The 21,079-nt window shown below is 49.9% G+C and overlaps 1 protein-coding gene across 3 annotated transcripts in view; it reads right to left on the minus strand.

The window, feature by feature from the left end:
- The window catches only part of SETD5 (SET domain containing 5), a 143,516-nt gene that overhangs the window by 91,841 nt on the left and 30,596 nt on the right, over positions 1–21,079 (minus strand). For 2 of the 3 annotated variants that reach the window (XM_089781346.1, XM_089781344.1), the window contains exon 2: positions 1,848–2,022. In XM_089781346.1, coding sequence (XP_089637472.1) covers positions 1,848–1,918 — 71 coding nt within the window. In that variant the 5' untranslated portion in view covers positions 1,919–2,022. Of the gene's footprint in view, positions 1–1,847; positions 2,023–11,262; positions 11,639–21,079 lie in introns of all 3 variants that reach the window. The other variant, XM_089781345.1, reaches the window with a different exon arrangement.

Here is a 21,079-nt window from a genome sequence, read left to right on the forward strand (position 1 = left end):
TTTTATACTTTCCTCCAGATGCTAAAAAGATCCTTGCTGTGTCACATGCGTCAGGCTGCCTCTATAGTGTACCTGCTGTCTAAGGAGTCTCTGGGCTGGCCTTTGAGCGGGCAATAAAAATGATGGGGGGTTTGGAATGGGTCCCATCTGAAGAGAGATTAAAAAGACTGGGACTTCTCAGCTTAGAAAAGAGGAGACTAAGGGGGGATATGATAGAGGTCTATAAAATCATGAGTGGTGTGGAGAAAGTGAATAAGGAAAAGTTATTTACTTGTTCCCACAATAAAAGAACTAGGGGTCACCAAATGAAATTAACAGGCAGCACGATTTAAAACAAACAAAAGGAAGTTTTACTTCACTCAGTGCACAGTCAACGGGTGGAACTCCTTGCCAGAGGAGGTGGTGAATGCTAGAACTTTAATAGGGTTCAAAAAAGAGCTAGATAGATTCACGAAGGTTAGGTCCATCAATGGCTATTAGCCAGGATGGGTAGGAATAGTGTCCCTAGCCTCTGTTTCTCTGGAGGTGGGTGACAGGAGAGGGATCACATGAGGATTACCTGTTGTGTTTCCTCCCTCTGGGGCATCTGGTATTGGCCACTGTCGGCAGACAGGATACTGGGCTAGATGGACCTTTGGTCTGACCCAGTATGGCCGTTCTTATGGATTCACCTTCCTAGATATCAATATGTATCTGGCTAGTCCTGACAAACATCTCATTAGGTCTTGATTGCCAATGAAAGGCAGGCTGTGGGCACCTCCCAAACTTACAACGCATTTCAGTAACATACATAATACTTCAATCAGTACAACGGTAACACGCACGGTTCAACAGGACCGTAATGTTCAACAAATCAAGATTTCTGAAATGATACCTTAACAAGAAACATTGGTGAATATGGAGGTCCAAGGTTCTATTTAGAGGTAGTGTGTTCCAGTTAGTATTAGTTTGCATTTTACTCTATATTTTGGCATACAACACCTGTCGTAAATGCGGACTCGAGTTATGACGCCCCTGACTTGCAACGCTATCCCTGGAACCAATCGCGTCGCAGGTCAGGGACAGCCTGTATTTTATCCTGACTAGCATGTTTAGATTCAAGTGTGTGGTGCCATATGAGGTAAGTCAGGCTGGCATATACTTTCTATGGGCTTGCCTTGGTCAGTAGCATACTAGACATTTCTGGAGGAACAAGGCTAGGACTAAGAAGTTGTAGGTGTCACCCTGTGTGGAATTTGTGAGTGACCGGTCAAAGTGCTCACGTATTTGCAGAGAGTGAATTGGCATGCTGAAAGTTGTGTACGCAGGCCAGAGGTGGATACTCTGATGGCATGGCAGTGTAAAAGGAACCCTAGACTGGAGAATTAAGGGGACAGATATTTAGCCGTTCAGCTGATACTCTGGGTCATGACACAACCAGATGCTTAACCTCCCTAAATGAGGAGGCTTGTGGGGTAGAACATTACAGCCATCAGCACTAGCACATCCATACAGGAAAGATTTTAAGAGAAGCAGAAAAACACTGCAGAGCTGCTTGCCAGGGTCTGAAAACAGTTCTGCCACAGGGCCCCAAAGCAGAAGTATGGGGAGAACTTCAACACCCACAACCACGGACCATGAAAAGGCACTTGAGGATTTTCCAAAGAGATATTTTCCCTTTGGGAGTACGTATCTTCTGTACTCGCCGCAGGACAGAGCTATCTAGTACCTTTGGAGCGCCCCCTTCCTCTAAACTGCTGTCTCAAGTTCATCTGTTCCCTCCAGTCTGCGTTTGCCAAACATGCGGAGTCTGAAAAGGAGCTCACCCCTGCACTTGCTCACATGCGTTCAGAGGAAACACGACTTACTCAGATCCTGCAGCCATATCTGAGTAGGATGTATCTGGTGTGGTGACTCCCAGAGGGATTGCAATGCTCATGACGTCCGGCAGGGATCACGGAGTCCAAAAGGTAGCGACTGGTTGCTCCAAGGGCGGGGAGGAGCCGCAGAACCTCGACCAACACGTCACGGACATGGGGAAACCTAGCAGAACAAAACAAGATGCTGTTAACTTCTGTTACATGCACAGAGGTTCCTCACAGCTACTCCTTCCTTAGGGATTTCAGCAGCAGGCGAGAGTAAGCAGCCTTCCAGCCACCTGTGCTTGTTGCTCAACCACCACCCAGAGCCCCAAAGCCCAGCTTTACAATCTTGTCTCCACCTGCAAGGAGCCAAAGGACATTCAGTGCAGGTTACCAGACAAGCATGTCATTCCTTTGCATCTGATTACTAACAGCGGCTACCTAGTGCCACTGCCTTTCATGAACCTGACCCCATGCTCTCCCAAAACGCCAAAAGCCCATTCTGCACGGCAACTGGATAAGCATTCATACTCCAATCACATACACTGCTTGTGTCCAGCATGTGGGCAGATGATTTCTAGACCACAATCAAGGCTGCTCTTCACGAGACACCACCCCCTGATTTGTAATGATTACTTAGAGTTGAGCTCATTGACACAGAAGGCCCTAAGCTTCCCGGATCTCATCCCGCACCTTCTAACAGCCAAGCCAGGTCAGAGGTTACATTCCTTCCTAACGTGTCAATCCACGGAGGAACACTATAGCCTCACTAGCTCATTTCAGACCAAGAGGGTGGAATCAGGATCACTTCAAATGGACAGCAATTGTGGCTCACCACTCTGCAGTGCGAGTGAAGAGAACTCAAAGTCACACTTAAGCGCTACATTCACTGCTGCTCAAAAACTCTGCAAAGCCAGCACATGGAATTGATGGAAATGCTACAGACTGCTGAGGGGAGAATACTGAACTAGGTAGAGACCCCGGTAAATCCCTGCTTAAACCAACTTGGGAATATAAAAGTTAGTGCAGGAGAAAGGTATTGGTGGTATCTTAGGAGAGAATATAACCATCCATGAAGCTGGCAGAAGGCTCTAAAGGAAATAACTCTAAAGTATCACAAAGAACCCTCTTATTTAACTTTTATTTTATGCAAATCCTAGGAAGTTTGGTGCCCCACTGCTGCATGTCACAGATGCACACAGACAGAACAGGCGCCCAATGGGAGAACACACGCCGTTGACAGGGCAGGAAAGCCTTGACTTGTTCAATAACTCAGGCCCTCTGAAGACATTTTTCACAGTTTAGCCAAATATCTTGGGTCTGGAATCCAAGGGACTCCCTTATGGCAGCGTTTCCCAAAGTGTGGGCCGCTGCAGGGAAAAAATACTGGGCCTCCGCATGGCTGCCAGGGCGTTGCAGGCTCCCGGAGTGCCGGTGCAGCGCCAGGTCCACCAAGCCCTGGGCCGGGCTGGGCAGAGGATGCAGCCAGATGTTCCGGGCTCGCAGGAGAGGCGTAGCGAGGGGGGAGCAGGAGTTGCCCCCAGGCACCATGCTAGGCTGGGGGGGGGGGGGTAATGCGGGGCGCTGGGCTCATCTGGGCTGAAGGAGGAGGAAGGTGCTGGGAACCCAGTGCTGGACTCAAGGGGAGGGAGGGGCAGGGAATCAGCACTGGCTCAGCACATCTGCACGGTTTGGGGGAAGGTGCAGGGAAACGGAGCTCAGCTGGGCTGCGAGAGTGAAGAGGTGCAGGGGACTGGGCTGGGCTGCGGGGGGAGGAGGAGGAGGAGACGCGGGGCTCAGAGCTACAGAAGGAGGGAGGTGCTGGGAACGCAGGGCTAGACTCAAGGGAGAGGCAGGAAATCAGAGCTGCGCTCAGCAGTTCTGTGGGACTTGGGGGAAGTGCAGGGAAACGGGGCTCAGCAGAGCTGTGGGGGAGGCATGCAGGGAACCAGTGTGGGGCTCAGCTGGGCTGAGGTGGATGGGGGAGGGCATACGGAACAGACAGGCAGCTCAGCTGGGCTGGGAGGGGCTGCAGGGAACTGGTGCGGCACTCCCTTGGATTGCGGGGGATGATTCTGAGGGAGGTGCAGGGAACCAGCGGCGGTGGGCAGCTCAGTTGGGCTGCAGGGGAGGGAGGTGCAAAGAAGTCTAGTGGGAAGAGGGGAACCAGGAGCCCTGAAATGACCTCCCCTGGTCCAAAGAAATCCCTCTTCTGGGACCAGTCAGGTCCAGAGGGTGCCAGACCAGGAAGGTCCAACTCCTACCCAAGTCCCCTCCTTGCACCCTCCCTCCTAGCCAGACACCCTACCCCCAATCTGCTCCTGCTCCCGCCTCCCAGAGTGTCCATGCGGCACCAAGTCCCCCAAGCCCTGGCCCAGGCTGGGCAGAGGATGCAGCCGGATAAAACAGTGAAAATTTATTCATTTTTCATTTTTTTTCTATGCGTTTATATTTTGGGGCTGCAAAAGACAGTACTGAAAAAAACCGGGATCCAGCTAAAGTAACAAGTTTGGGAAACCCTGGTCTTGGGTCCATTTATCCAATCCACATTCCCTTAACTTGCTGGCAAGAATATTGTGGGTGACCGTATCAAAAGCCTTGCTAAAGCTGACACTGGGGGCTTTGGGAGGGACCAGAAACAACTTATTTGCATATTCAACATTTGCTTAATGAATATGCACATATGTAAATGAATGCTACCAGTCCTCCAAAAGCTCGTGAATGGAGTTACTAGTCCCAGTGTCAAAAAGTTTGGGAACCCCTGCCTTATGGCTTGGCAAATATCAGCTCAAAACTGACATTGTCTTAGAGGCACACTGACTCCTGAGTTGTTTCAGGTATGTGCTCAGTGAAGGCTCTTAGGCTACCCACCAAGCTCTACATCAGTAGTGATTGTCCCGTGTACTTTCCATGAGCTGGTCTGATACGAAAGCAGGCTTTGCAGTACACTCTGCTCTGCACTAGTCCTCCTATTGCTCTCACCCTTCATAAAGAACCCATCTTTGCCCTGACCAGTATCTTGTGAGAGGTGTGCCTGCAAATGTGCTAGAGGTAAGAGCACCACATGGAAGAGAACAGACTTACTGCCACCACACAGCCAGCTCTGGTTATTTAATAATAGTAATATATGGAGCTATACCATCTCATAGAACTAGAAGGGACCTTCAGAGGTCATGGAGTCCAGTCCCCTGCCCTCACAGCAGGACCAAGTACCATCCCTGACAGATTTGCCCCAGATCCCTAAATGGCCCCTCAAGGATTGAACTCACAACCGTGGTTTAGCAGACCAATGCTCAAACCACTGAGCTCTCCCTCCCCCATTTCTTACCATGCTTCAAAGAACTACCCAAATGGAAGGGAAACGGAGGAAAAAACCAAGCACACAAAGGCAACCCATCAAATGCAAATCTAGCTGGTTGTTCAGGAAGAACAGGTAACAGAAGACCAGGATCTTTATTTACAGCGTCTCCTTTTACACAGTAATAGAGATGTAGCCATGTTAGTCTGGTCTTGCTGAAACAAAAGACAGGACTATGCAGCACTTTAAAGACTAACAAGATGGTTATTATGTGATGAGCTTTCGTGGGCCAGACCCACTTCCTCAGATCAAATGGTGGAAGAAAATTGGTATGATCATATATACCAAAGGGAGACAATCAAAAAAAGCGAACACATCAAATTGACAAATTGACTTTTACACAGCCTCTTCTGCTACTTACATGGTTGAAACTTCTGGAGAAAAGGGAACCACTGGAATGGCCAGGCTGGGTCAGACCAAAGGTCCATCTAGCCCAGTATCTTGTCTTCTGACAGTGGCCAATACCAGATGCCCCAGAAGGAGTGAACAGAACAGGGAATCATCAAGTGATCCCTTTCCTGTCATCCATTCCCAGCCTCTAACAAACAGAGTCTAGGGACTCCATTCCTGCCTATCCTGGCTAATAGCCATTGATGGATCTAACCTCCATGAATGAATCTAGTTCTTTTTTGAACCCTATTGAAGTCCTGGTCTTCACAACATCCTGTGGCAAGAAGTTCCACAGGCTGACATCATTTGGTTGACCAAATGAAGGATAACACATGTGAAACTGAAAAGACAATAAAACTGGGTGTCTCCTCCTCTGGCTAGGAGGGTTCAACCCCAATGACTGAAGACCGTCTCTCTTCAAATTCTCATCAGTTTTGCTCATAAGCAAAGTCATTTCTCCAAGGGGAGATCTTCCATCCAGGTCTGAGACAAGTAGGCTGATCAACTTCAATGGCTATTACTGGCCATCAGAGTTCTTGCTGTTCCACCTGATGCACCACTGGCAGCTTTAGAGGAGGGAAGGAGGGAGGGGCACGCAGTACCCTGCAACAGTGCGTACCTACAGACTGTGACCCTGAGGATGGTGGCTCTTGCTACTTTTCTTTGAGCCTCCAGGAAGGAATCGAGCAAGAGAAGCATGCGCTCCCAAAAGATGAGCTGATCCTATCAGCCAGGAAGATCTGAGCACTGGCACCATGATTCCTAGTGTACCTGAGTGCCTCTTTCTGCTCACTGTGTTGAGCTTTTTGGTTTCTGTTGTATAGAGTGATCATCGTCGTCATTGGAGACCCCTTGAACTGAGGTTGTTCTCTGCCACAGATTTACCAATGGGCCTGAGAAGACCAATTCTGGAACCATACATGTGCCCACAGTAGCCACAGACGTTTGCTGGTGGGTCAGCTGCCCGATGGGAGAAAGTGTGTTGCTTTTCTTTCCTTAGCAATTAACCCTCAAGACCTAGGCTGTAGAGACAGCCAGAAAACCAGAGCTAGAAATATGCAAATCCCTGCTGTGGGGCCTGATACAAGCAATGTGCCTTCTCAGTGGCAGAGGTCAGGTCAGTGGATATGTGCCCAGCAGCGTTCAGCATACTTTAGTTGATGTGTGAAGACACTTTCCCTTTTCTTTTTGGTCACTAGCGCCAAACATTCAATTATCTGAAAAAAAAAATGGTTGCATGCCTTTGGTTTTGGTTATTCAAAATGTGTTGCTCATGTCCATTCCAACAGGTGCGCCTGCACCACACGCGCTGTACCCAGAAGGTTTTCCACTTGCAGTACCTCTCAGGTCGGCTCATGTGCCCCCAGGAGTTGCGCCTTCACGGCACCATATACAAAGTCCTGTTGCCCCGTCAATTCCTTCTTGTTGGCTTTGCACCAAAAAAGGGATAGGTCTTGGCAGGAACATGAGTGACACAAAGAATAGTTACAAAAGTTAGGTAACCATTTTTTTCTTTGAGTGCTTGTTCCTGTTGATTCCAATTAGGTGACTCCCAAGACAGAACTTGGAGGTAGGACTGGAACTCAATGGTTTGATGACTGGGGTGCCCCTCGTCAAAAGCTGCATCATTCCTTGCCTGCTGAGTAACGTGGATTGAGACCCATGTTGCAGACCTGCAAATTTCCTGGGCCAGGAATGCCGCTGAAGATGCCTGCACCCTTGTGGAGTGTGCGCACTGGGGCAGGTACTCTCTCCAAATAGCAGCATGCCTGAATACATCATATAATCCACAATGGGATTCTTTGAGGCAAGACTAGGAACGCCTTCAGCCTGTCTGCTACTGAGATGAACAGCTGAGTAGACTTTTGAAACAGCTTCATCTGTTCGACATAGAAAACTAACACCCGGCCAACATTCAAAGAATGATATTTTTGTTACTGGCTATGTGTGCATGGCTTGGAGTAGAAAACTGTGAGAAAAATATCCAAATCAACATGAAAGTGGGATATATCTTTCGAGAGAAAAGCTGGATGTGGCTGAACCCGATCCTTATAGAGCAATACGTAAGGAGGCGTTGACTTTAGGGCGGGCCCTCAGTTGAGATCCCCTCCTACCTGAGGTTGCTGCTACCAGGAATGCCACTTTCCAAGATAGGTAGAGCCAGTGCTTGTGTTTGTTTGTTTATTAAAAAAAAAAAAGGGGGGGGGTGCTGGTACTCCAGAGGAAAAGTTGTTGAGCTCCGACAGGAGGTGCCGGTACTGCGTCTGGAGGTGCTGGTACTGAGTACCGGGCAGCACCATCACAAAAAAGCACTGGGTAGAGCAGACAGCATGTTGCAAGTTGTTCAAATGGTGGTCCCAATAGTTTGGAAAGTACCAGGTTAACGTTGGGGGGAGGGGGGGAGGGAGGAGGGAAATCAGCTGTCTTACCTGAGAGAATAACCTGTCAAGTCCCGTAAGAAAGCATCTAACGATTGGGTTACGCCTCCCACATCTGGGTGAAAAGAGGAAATGGCAGCCAAGTGGACTTTTGACACAGAAAGCCCTTGCTGTTTTAGGTGCAGCAGACAGTGCAATCCAAGAGGTATTGTTGAGCTTCCAAGCCGTGAGGCAAAGCAATTCCACTGACATCTCCTGGAGAGACATGTTCCAGGGCTGACAGCGCCAGGCTGGAGCTATCAATACCACCAAGAAGTCATCCCTCTGAACTTTAAGTAGCATTTTGTGGATAAGTGGTGGAAACAGAGAAAGGTGTCGTCCTGCCAGAGAGAAAGGAACATGTCTGCAATCCAGCCCAGCTTTGATTCAGGAAGGAGCAGAACTGCAGGCACTCACTAAGTCTGAGGAATTCATCGCTGTAGTAAATGTAGTAAGAGCTGGCCAGGAACTCAAACAGTTGCTGTTCACGCCAGGTCGCAACTGCTCAACCTAAAGGCAGAGGGGCTCAGCAGACGGGACCTGGTATAAGCAGGGACTGCTTCAGTCCCTGCTCGCACCATTTCCACCGGCTGTACTCCACCTCCCCTAACCCCCTGAGATGGTGCTGTGGGGGAACTGGCTTTTAAGCTGGCTCCCCCAGCACGTGCTCCTGCCAGAGGCAGTGGGAGGGGAGGGAGGAAGCAACTCGTCAAGCAGTGACTCGACTACCCAATAACCCTACACTTATCAGGAAGATGGACTTGTCGCTTACATCCCTAGTTCAGCCATGGAGCTTCCACACTGCGAAGTGCAGCAACTAGAGGTTCAGGCACTGGAGACAGCCAAGATCCTGTGTCATTAAGGCCGGGAACAGTGACAGAGTGACTGGAGCTTCCACAGATATTTCCCACAGTGATGAGTTTCAGGGCCGGAGGAGCCAGATCTCTGAAGCTCCTTCCTTCCATATCTTGAGAAGCATCCTGTGAACAAGCAGGAAGGATGGAAATACACACAGGAGATAGCCTCCCCATGGGAGGAGGAACAAGTCCACTATGGAGCCCAGGCTGAGATTCAGGAAGGAGCAATTCCTATTGTGTGGCAAAGAGACCTTATGGTCCAAGATCACCCACAGGTGGCCCCCAGCTCGAGGCTCAAGCACCCAACACTAGCAAGAGAGATGGCTGAGGGCTGGTGAAGGGAACCCTGCCACACACTACCTGTCGGTCAAACTGCCATTGGAGGGAATGGAGTACCGGCGGACACTGGCCAATAGGCTGAAGTCTGTCTGAACTATGGCTGAACTATGTAGGTACAAGCAGCCATGTGTCCTAGCAGTTCCTTGCTGTGGTGGTGGGGAACTACCTAAGTCCCTGAATGAGGTCTCCCAAGGCTTGAAATCTCACTTCTGGGAGAAATGCCCTGGCCTGTGTCAAGTCCAGCATTGAACCTACAATCTCTAGCCTCTGAACTAGGGACAGTGTTGATTTCTTCTCATTTCTGCAAAAGGTTCAGTTAATTGAAAGACACTTTCATGAAAGTGATTTGCATTTTCACTTGAGTCCTGGATTGGCCCTTGATTGGCCAGTTGTCGCGTTATGGGAACCCCGGTACCTGCTGCCTGTGCAGGAACGCAGCCATGACTGACATGCACTTTGTGAACACTCCAAGTGCCAAACAGGAGGACTGAACTAGCAATGAGCGCTGTTCACCACAAACCTGAGGTATTTTCTGTGGGATGGAGTTATCGCTATGTGAAAGTACGTGTCCTTCAAGTCAAGGGCAGCATGCCAGGCCCCCAGATCCCAGGAGGGGTCAATGGAGGCCAAAGCAACCATGCAGAACTTCAGCCCTTTTGTTCCTGAGGAACCTCTTCTGCTGCCCCCAGCAATAGGAGTGAGCACATTTCTGTGTAAGGAGTTGCTCATGAGAAGCTGTTGAGCCTGCTTTCTATCCACCTTACAGTCCATTTATCCAAGCAGTACTGGCAAGAATACCCTCCTCCACAGAGCAGACAGCTGCCGCAGTCTGAGGTAGGTCTATCGGAGCTATGAATGGCAATTGACCGAGAACCTCTCTTAAAAAGGCAGTGCATTGTTTGGGATTTTCCCAGCAGCCAGTTCACAATCTCCCTCTTTCCTGACACATGCTCCCCCTCCACAAAGCAGGGGGAGGGCAGACAACAGAGCAGGCGAGCGTTCGGTGAGTGTCTTAAAGAAACAGCGCATGGTGAATCTCAAACTTATCCAGCAGCAGCCAGCACACACACAAACTCAGACACTATCTGACCCATTCACACTCACCTCCCAGCACATACTGATAATACTGTTACTACTTGACACTTCCTGAAATGCACATACATTCTCTGTCATTTTATTCTTCCAAAGTATGTTACTTTAGAGTTTTGAATGGCCTATGCATCTCAATTTTTCTTACACTTAAATTTAAATTTGAGTTAACGCCCTCTGTCAGGTTGTGGATTTAGCCACCACCTGAGGGACTCCAACACCTTCTGGGGAATGGATACAACTAGTGCTTTTTTTGTTTAAAAAAAAGAAAAAGAAAAAGAAAAAAGATGTCAGTAAAGTTGAGGGGAAAAAAAAGGTGTGGGGCCAGCATTGCCCTTTTAAGAGACACGGCCCCTTTAAGACACACGACCCAGCCAACTGTCGGACATTTGTGTACAGAGGTTCAGGTTCACTCCGTTCTTTCCAGGAAAGCTCTGACTTGAGGTTCCAGACTGCCGGTACTGCGCCTGGAGGTGCCGGTACTGCGCCTGGAGGTGCCGGTACTGCGCCTGGAGGTGCCGGTACTGCGTACCGGGCAGTACCGGCACAACAAAAATGCTCTAGGCGCTGGATTCTGGTAGCAGAGCTTTCCCTTGCATTGAGTCCAAGGTTGCCCCATAAACTCTATCCTCTGGGGTCAACACCAACTCTTCCCTGTTGAGGAGGATACCCAGTGCTTCGAAGACCTCTAGGGCGGGGTCTCTGAGTTGAGGCCTGGAGCGGGCCTTTATCAGCCCACCTGTACTCCCCTCTTTAAAAGGAAGGCTGCTACCATGGCTATATATTTGGTAAACACCTGCAGGGCTGAGGAAATGCCAAGCGGCAGAACAGCAAACGGGTAGTGCTCTCCCGCTACTGTAAACCTGAGGTAACACCTGTGACAAGGAAGGATCAGGGCCTGGGGGGGGGAACTAGCCTCTGTCCTCTCTCCTAGCCCACAGTGCAGGCAAGGTAGATTTATGCCTCAGTACCGTCATTTTCACTGCCGGGGATCCCCAGTGCTGCAAGTCTTTAGCCACATGCCGCTTCTGTGCCGTGTCTCTCTCAGAGGCTGGGACACTGTGCACCGAGCTGGCTCCGCGGACCAATTTTTCGGTCTGAGTGAGTTTTAACCCCACCTCCATCGGGAGCTGTTGGAGCCTATGCTCCCTGTCCTTTCTGGTGCAGGGCTTGAAACTTCTCAGTATGATGTTCTTCACCCTAACAGCAAAGGCACACGTTGTGTAGGGCTGTTGGGCATCCGGTGTTTGCAAGCTGCACACCCTTTAAAGCTTGGGTTGTAAGGCATGCCCGGCGCCCCTGGTGTGGGCTAAACATTTGGGAGGTCGCCTGCTGTTCTTTTATTTGCTTGAAGATCATTATCACGAGAAACAGAAAAAGAAAAAGAGATTCTGGGTGAGATTCTGTGGCCTGCACTGTGCAGGGGGTCAGACTAGATGATCATAATGGTCCCTTCTGACCTTAAAGTCTATGAGTATGAGTAACAAAGTTGAAGATTAGGAAAACGAGAGCTACTATTAGGGAAGGATTGGAATGCAACTTCATTTACAAGGTTGATTCCTATCAGAGAGGAATGAATAAAGACATTAGCTGGCTGGCACACGACCTTCCACATCCTAATGACTTAACCAACCAAACAATGGGTACTTAGAGGTGCAAATGGTTATTTTCATGTGAACAATGTAATTCACTATCCCCCCCCCCCCCACCCCTAACTCTGTCCCCCTTCCCTTCCCTTATTTATTGTTGGATCTGGACTTTTAATGCTCTAGTCATCTGAAGAAGTGGATTGTGCCCAGAAAGTCCATGATACTATCTACATGTTTTGTTAGTCTTTAAGGTCTTAAGGTTTTACTAAGGACTAGGCACTCGATAAGCAAGAGCTAGCTACAGCTAAGCTAACATTGCCACAGCTGGTAAGAAGGAACTGAGGGAGGGTAGGGTTGGCAATGGTAGATATGCGATGATATAGCGGCGCCACTCTACATGGGAGCTGCTACAGAAAAGTTTCCAACATTCGTGCACGCAGTGCATGTACACCTGAATTGGAATCAATGTTAACAAGCACTCGAAAATGAACACTTATTCTCTGATATGGTTACTTGTTTGCTTCAAAGTGTCCACGAAGATAGTGTCCCGAGCCAGCATCCCCTTCTCCACCTCCTCCCTCCTGCGCCTCTCTCCCTTTTCCACACCCAAATCCCTCATTCCCCTCCCCCAGAGTCTGCACCTCCTGTCTCAACCCAGTGAGAGTGAGTAAGGGCTGGGGACAGCCAGTGATGGAGAAAAGGGAAATGGAGAAGGCAGGGCCTCAAGGAAGGGGTGGGGTAGATCTTGGCTTGCCCTGACATTTAAAAAGTGATCTTTGGTGTAAAAAGGTTGGAGCCCACTGACTAGTCTCTTTAACCAGCCATACTGATATGAAGACCCCAGCTTCCCACCACCAGACAAGCCTTGCTCAGTGAAGACCCACACCGACAACTGTCCTTTTTAAGATTCACTCCTCTCACAAGTAGCTTTGCAATGCTCTTCACTGAGCACACAAACCACAAGTTAAGAGAAAGCTCTGCTTCAAACAGAGGCCATAAGGATTTCTAACATCTATAACTTTAGACTTTAAAATGCGCTCAGCTAGTTGAAGCACAGGATGTGTTACGTAGCACTAACAATTTAAATTCAAGTCAAGGCAAGGCTTAGAACACTTCTTGTGTGACGGGGCGGCAGGGACCGCGGAAGCTAGCTCCAGTGGCTCTGCCGAGCCTGTTCGGCAGCAGCCGCCGGCGCAGGCACTGTCGTTTGCCCGGCGGGCCGCCCAGGGGAGGGACTGACGGCCCAACGCGCAGGCACCAGTGTCCCTGTCAAGGGGCGCCGGCTTGAAAAGATGGCTCCCGACCGGGAGCGAGGGGGAGGAGGACAACGCAGGAGAGCCGGGGCGAGCCAGCGGAGGTCCGCCGGGACCGGGCTAGACCCGACGGGGCACTGGAGGCGGCGACACAGGACCGATATGGCAGGAGGAGTTGAGCACCCCCGCCGGACGATGGAGTATAGACAGTGACAACCGAGACGGAGGAAACAGCCCAGGACGGGGCCAGGGAGACCCCGGGGACCGGTGATTTGCGGCCGTAGCCCCCCCGGTCGGTCAGCGCATCCACAACGCCTACCCTTAGGGTCCTGGGTTGGGACCTGGAGAGAGGGAGGGCCCAAGTCCCCCTCCGTCCCAGACGGCGCCAATAAGGGCCAGTTCAGCTATTGCGACAGGAAGGAGAAGGCGACCCCCACTGGGGGGAGCCCTTGCGGGTGACTAGACATGTCGGTACGTGACAGCTTGCTTAGAGAGTCACAAGTAACCTGTCTACTAGGCTCATCCTACATTGGCTCCCCCTGTACCTCAGTTTCCCAACCCTATAGATCCACCACTGGAAGCCCTAAATCCGACAAGGCAACGTTTTACCACTGTGCTTTTACTTCCTGTATTTGTATTGTGGTAATTGGGGACGCCAATCAGTGTTCCCGCTAATTTTTCCCCACACACATCTAGAATGAATTTCGTTATGGGCATCAATATGGAGGAGGTAGGTGACACGTCACCTCCATATTGGTGCACCCAACAAAATTCTTGTGGCAGGGCAGGACTGAGGGTTTGGAATGCAGGAGGGAGCTCGGGGTTGGGGTGGATGAGGGGTTCGAGCTCTGGGTGAGGCTGGGGATGAGAGGCTCAGGACTGCAGTAGAGGGTTGGAGTTGTGGGGACTTTAGCCAGGGGTTCGGTCTCTATGGTGGGGCTGGGGATGAGGGATTCTGGGGCACAGACTGCCCCAGGGCTATGGCAGAGAGAGGTGCCTCTCTCTGCTGCAACAGCTGCAGAGCTGGGATAACCACTCCGCCCCAGACCATGGCAGGTCCGCACCAGGGTTGTGCTGGGGCTGGTGGAGAGGCAACCCACCCGCCAGCTGCTGATTCCCTAAGCACCTGAATGGCACTAAATAGGTTGCTGCATGGCCACATGGCTAACAGGGAATGTAAGACCCCAGGGTCTCACTGTATTAGGTACTTTGCACAACAAAAAGAGGACCTCCCTGACTCAAGGAGCATACAGACTACATGATTAGTGAATTACCCGCCTCTTAATATCCCTATTAGACATACAAAATGGGGTTTAAATTTGCTATTGCCACTCAAGAGAGAGATCTTGGGAGTCTCTGGAGATAGTTAGATCTTGGGAGTCTCTGGAGATAGTTCTCTGAAAACATCCACTCAGTGTGTAGCTACAGTCAAAATAGCAAAAAGAATGTTACGAATCATTAAAAATGGGAAAGAGAATAAGAAAGAGAACACCTTGCTGCCTTTGTATAAAACCATGGTACACCCACATCTGCAATACTGCGTATACATGTGGTCGCCTCTTCTCAAAAACTATGTCTTCGCATTGGAAAAAGTTCAGAAAGGGGCAACAAAAATTATTAAGGTCTGGAAAGGCTGCCATACGAAAAAATATTAATAAAAAGAGGAGACACTAAGGGGGATGTGATAGAGGTCTATATAAACACGACTGGTGTGGAGAAAGTGAGTAAGGAAAAGTTATTTACTTGTTTCCAAAACATAAGAAGTAGATGTTACCAAATAAAATTAGTAGCTAACAGGTTTAAAACAAAAAGGAAATTTTTCTTCACTCAGCACACATTCAAGCTGTGGAACTCCTTGCCAGAGCGCGTTGTGAAGGCCAAGATTATAACAGGGTTCACAAAAGAGCTAGATTAATTCATGGAGGACAAGTCTACCAATGACTAGGATGGGATTGGGCAACAGGAGAGGGATCACTTGATTCTCTTTTCTGTTCATTCACTCTGGGCACCTGGCATTGGCCACTGTCAGCAGACAGGACACTGGTCTGACCCAGTGTGGTGGTTAATCATGTGATCATCCCATCATCTACTTGCAGCTTCTGGCATACAGAGTCTAGCAACATGCAGAGCATGCAGTTGCATCCCCGCCCACCCAACTAATAGCCACTGCTGGACCTACCCTCCATGAACTTATCTTGTCCTTTTCCAAACCCTGTTATACTTTTGGCCTTCAAAGTATCCCCTAGCAGCACGTTTCATAGACTGATGACGGTGCCTAGTGTGAAGTCCTTCCTTTGTTTATTTTACACCTGCCGCCTGTCTCTCTCATTTCTAGTATGCAAAGGGATAACACACACTTCCTTATTTACTCTCTCAGACTTTCCAAATTCTGCAGTCTGGACACCCCTCTCATGGTCACCGCCATGGTCTGGCCAAAGCATCCATGATGTGCAGCACAGACTGCACCAGTCTGACGAGGAGAGCTGGAATGGTGGCAGGGTGACTGACAGCAGAGAAGAGTGCTGCCACCGGAACACCGGCAATGCCAACAGCACGGGTGCCAGAGGAGTTGTGCCAACCTCAGCATTGTACTCACTTTCACAGTCTGCAAATAGAAATACCAGGGATCAGAGCCGACAGACCAGATTCAGCAGCCTGCCCCACCAACACGGCCTTTGCGAAGTCCTGAACCAAGGGAGAGGGCAGAACAGAAAGGCAGAGGAGGTCCAATGTCGCCTTATATACCACTAGCTCAATCACCACCCTCCCTGGCACGGGACTCAACAAATGCGCTGGGACCAGAACCCAGAGTCGGTGGAATAGGGTCTCTAACTTCCTTATGCACCACCACTGCTCCATCCTGCACACAGGCATTCACACTGTGCCAGCCTGCACACCTCCTGGAGGAAGCAGACGAGTCCCCGCACAAGACGGAGCGACCTTGATCAGTCTTATGACCTCTTCCTTGGCACACCTGACAGGGACCGATGTCTCCACCTCTTTGCAGCAGCCCAAGCTTCAGAACATGAACTGGCAGCTCTCTCAGAACTGGAGGGTGCTCCCTGATCCAATATGGGCTCAGTGGCCAGGCAGGCTGCATGGCCTTTTTGAGCAGTGCTGCTTTAGATCAAGAGCCTTCACCACCGGAGTCCATTTTGTGAATGATTTGCAAAGGGAATCCTCCTTCTTGATGTGGATGTCCCCTAAGCACAGCCCCCCCCCCCCCCATCAGATGTTAGTAAGACTCAGACTAAATTAAAGGTTAAATCTGAAGAGGTTTGTCTCCACAGGAAAGTTATAGGCATAAAGTGAAGACATGACACACTTATTCCCATAGAAGAGAGTGCCTGTTTCAGGTTAGCTTTGACATGCGGGGAGGGATTTAAGCGACACAAATATCTGTAACTGCCCCTCTTGCACTCAAATAAGAATGTTCACATAGAGGCTAAGTCCACACTGGCACTTCACGGTGCTGTAACTTTCTGGCTCGGGCTGTGAAAAAACACCCTGCCTGGCACTCTGACTGCAGCAAGTTACAGCTCTCTAGAGCCCCAAAGCGGCCAGTACTGTCAGCGCTGCCCCATGGGGAGGTGGGTTACTCCCGGTGCAGGGAGTCTCTCCCAGCACTCTTGTCGTGGTCGCACTGGCACTTGAACTGCCGAAGTGCAGACAACGCCAGAGGTTTACACTGGCACGGTTGGCGAAGATTTGTGGCTCTGACAAACCCAAAATGAAAGCAGCATCCAGACAAAAGAATTAGGGCCTCTTGAAAATGACAGTGTTGTGGGGCCACCAAAGTGAAGGGCTTTCAATGAAAATCCTGTGAAGCCTGCGAGATGGAAGCAAAATGGTGCAATAAAAGGGCAGTGGCCAGGCTGGGATTCAATCTGATCTTAGAAAATTCGGGCATGAATCAATGAATGCCAGAGAAGCTGACTGTCCTGACCCCCTATTTCTGTAGCCTTGAACAAAATGCAGGAAAATCACTGTTTTACTGGTGGTGCTGTTGAAATTTGGAAGGAACTAAGTGAGATCTTGAGAGAGAAATACGCAACGACGGAGTTAAATTACAAACGCTAAAAACCGAATGAGACAAGTGCTATCTTTAGCTTATTTTCCTGCAAATAGTCTCAATATTCAGTGCCAGGGTCAAACCTTAACTGCTGAAGAAGAGGAGTTGGCTACAACACAGGCATCCAGCAATCATCCCTCCCTAATGCCAACTAAAATAAACGTCAGAGCGAAGGGTGAACCATTCTCAAAATATCTTTGCTGATGATGTTTTAAAGAAAGTCACAGAAGGAACTGGTGGAAGCCACTTAAGCACTTGGATTCAGAGATTGTTGAAGTGATAATCTCACCTAACAGCAGTAGCTTCTTCTGTCAGTATCGAAATAATATTTTCTTCCTGTGAACGAATTAATTTCAAATTGATAAACTGTCTGGGCCCAAGGAAGCAGTAAAACTTGCTTTTCTTTTCCAAATTATGACCAAACAGGAAAATGAAGGTGAGGAGAGAGTTGGCTGCAGAAGCCAATACTGTAAGTTTATAATGTTGACCTAGATGACATTTTAATTTGTTTTAAATTTCATTTAACTATTTTAGTTAAACAATTTTAATAAAAACAAACCTGATGTTTAAAAACTTGGATGTTTAACTACATTCAAAAATTCATATACTTATTTTGTTAAAATATGTTTGCGGTTGAAGATAAAATTCAGACTACAGAACTTTGCTGTTTTAGTTAAAATATCTGTCTGGCGATGTTCTCCTAACACAGCATGGAAAGAAAATCCTCCCTACGGATTAATTAACCTGATGAACTGGAGATAGCTCACCTCCCAGTGATTTCATAAATATCTGCTCTAATTACCTTTGGTAAATGAAATACCAAGCAAGCATTCATCCTCTGATCTAGCTGCAAAACTTATCTGAAAAGTAAACCACTGTACCGTGTACCTTCTAACCACAAAACCTCCCTCTGGTCTCTGAGTTGTGAAAAAATGCTCCTGCCTAGGGATTTCTATCCATCTGATTTGAATCGAATCCACCCTGACAGGAAGTCATGGGGAATCACTGAACACAGAACTAGAATCCCCAGAATTCACTGCCACACAGCACTCTCCCCAAGCTGTGACGGGGGAAGGCCCCCCATGAGCATAACTTGCCAGGAAAGGCCTATAATCACCAGTCCTCCCATTGATTGTGGGGAGAACTCCCCATGTAAAGTCTGGCTCCATGTCCTTTACACAGCTGTGTGACAATCCGCTGGCTGCCTGGCCACTCCCAGGAAGGGCTAACACAACAGCTCTAGCATGGGTCCAACAGGGATTTCAGAGCAGACATTGCATCAGCCAGGTATACAGGAAGCAGCTGAGAAAGGGAAACTGATTTACTGAGAGGCTCTCAGAACCAGTTTGTTTCAGGAATCCCATGGAAAGGAGAGACAGGAAGAACAGATACTTCAGAGACAGAACAAACCTCATATGTTTCAGAAAATCTGTACTAGGGCTCCGGACCTGGCCATTTTCCCAGAGATGACGTAATCCTGAGGAACAAGGTCTACGCCAGCAAAAAGTATTCACAGCCCGTGCAGATGGCAAGACAGCCAAGGATCTCTGATCAGACCACTCCTGAGCCAATCCAAACATGGCAACCCGCAGCCTGGCTTCCCCCCTCCCAACCCCTTCCCCACTGGATGCAATGCAGCAAGAATCCATTTCAGAGAAAGAGAAAGGGATCCCGTGGCAGGAAGGGAGAGGATGACAAAAGACCAATTAAAAATTAATTCCTTCTGTAATACTGGAGTTCACTTTGCAATTCACTTGAAAGTGCAAGAAACTGAGCTGTGTTCAAAGTCTCAAAAATCCAAACTCTTGATCTCTCTGTAATCTATTTTCTTGCACTTGTACAGGAGCTCCACCCCGACTGGTAGCTTCAGCCCCACTCTAGAAATCAGGAAACCATACACAGGCACAGCACAGGAACCACAGCAACACAACACTGTGATCATTATGGAGCAGTGGTAGCCACTCTAAAGTTAAGATTCCATCTCACTTTCTACTGAAGGTTTCATTGTGAACCTCCACGACTAAAACCGCCACATGGGGTGCGTCTGCACTGCACCGCACCGTTATTTCGAAACAACAAAGCGAGTGTCTACACAGCAATTGCGTTATTTTTAAATAACGGACAGCTTAATCCGAAATCCATAAACTTCATTCCATGAGGAAACACCCCTATTTGGAAATCGCAGAGAGTTATTTCGAAATAAGGGGCCCCCAGGAAATCCCACAGTTGCTCTGCTGGCCAACCCAACCACACCCCTCAGGACCCCATAATTCCTCTTCCCCTGCAGCCCTTAAAGCTGCAGCCACAGGGGAAAGAGCTTGTAGCAGGATGCTGGCCCTCTCAGCCTCCAGCCACTCTGCTGCTGCCACAGAACATCATTGAGCCCCCCAAGAGCTCCCCCCTGCTGCCAGGGAGCAGTCTCATGGCTCCCAGGTACCTGCCAGGTGGCAAAAGAGGCATGTGCCGTCCTGGTCTAGGGCAAAGATCCCGGCCCTCACTGAGCAAGGACGAAAATCTCCAGGATCTCCGCTCCAGACGGTGCAAGGCTGATATCCACAGCTGCATGGCCAACAGTCTGGCCACATCCAGAACCAGGAGCAGGTCCAGATCAAAGTGAAGGAGCTCCGCCAGGCCTACTCCAGGGTGAGGGAGTGCAGCTTCCGCTCCGGGGCAGAACCGCACTCCTGCCCCTATTACCAAGACCTGCTCCGCATCCTGAGGGGCAGCAGCCCCTTTCCCACCTATGGCGGTTGACTTGGAGCTGGCGACACCTGTTGTTGCCCACCCATGGGGCAGACACAGTGATGCAGAGGAGGACGACGACCCTGATGCAGCCAGCACTGTCACCTTGGTGATGTTGGAGCCGGTACCCCATAGCCTGGACGTGTCCCAGTCATCCTTTGAGGCCGGGGAGGGAACATCAGTGAGTGATCGGAGTTACCTTACACTGACGAGGTAGCGGGTGGCGTCATGGAGTGTTGGGCATCTCCGACCCTGCACCCCCATTCAGTCAGATGTGACGCTAGGCCAGCAGGTAGAGCAGAAGGTGTATTGGTTCACAGGGACACAGCGTAGCATAGGACGGATGTTAACAAAGGTCCCAAGAGCAGACAGCCTTGTTCCTCCCAGGGACCTGGGCCCTTCTCCTGCTCCCAGATCCTTCCCTCATCCTAACCCAGATGAGACTGGCTCTTCCCACAGGCCCTACCCCCCAGCCTGGAGTCAGCCCTGCCTATCCTTTGTCTCCCCTCTTGGGCAGGAGTTGGGATTTCCTGTGTCTGGGCCCAATACACATCTGGAGTGAGTCGTGCTCTCATGCAGAGAGCGCTGCAGTGGCCAGGGAAGACAGGTACACGCACGCACACACACAGCGCACAACACAGCAGAGAGTAGATGTAATACTACCCACACTATGACAAGCGGCGCGGGGCTGGGACCCACTCCTCACTCGGCTTTCTCAGCCTGGGGATCGCGCTGCAGTCCATGCACATGCAGCACCAGCGTGGGCCACACACCCCCAAGAGGCTACCCCAGAGCACCCCTGGGCTCCTGCTCACAGGGTCTGGGGATCTGGCCACACTTCAGACACCCTCCCACCACTGGACAGAGGCTGGGGACATGCCTTTCCCACCCCGGCACACACAGGAGTGCCACACAGCACACGGGCATGCCTGCATACTGGAGGCAGCACCCACTGCCAGGGACAGTGCTGCCACCTGCGGGTGCATCTGCTGCTCACACCCACTCTCTCCAAGCAGCCAAGGATACAAGTCCTCTCCCCTTGGGATGTCACCACTGCCTGACCCGGCACGTGTGGGGCACTGGGCCCCCCCCCCTCCCAGCCACGCTCTCTCAGTGAGGGCAGCAACTTCCC

The sequence above is a fragment of the Pelodiscus sinensis genome, chromosome 11 (assembly GCF_052426305.1).
Source record: "Pelodiscus sinensis isolate ZL-2025 chromosome 11, ASM5242630v1, whole genome shotgun sequence".
NCBI lineage: Eukaryota > Metazoa > Chordata > Testudines > Trionychidae > Pelodiscus > Pelodiscus sinensis.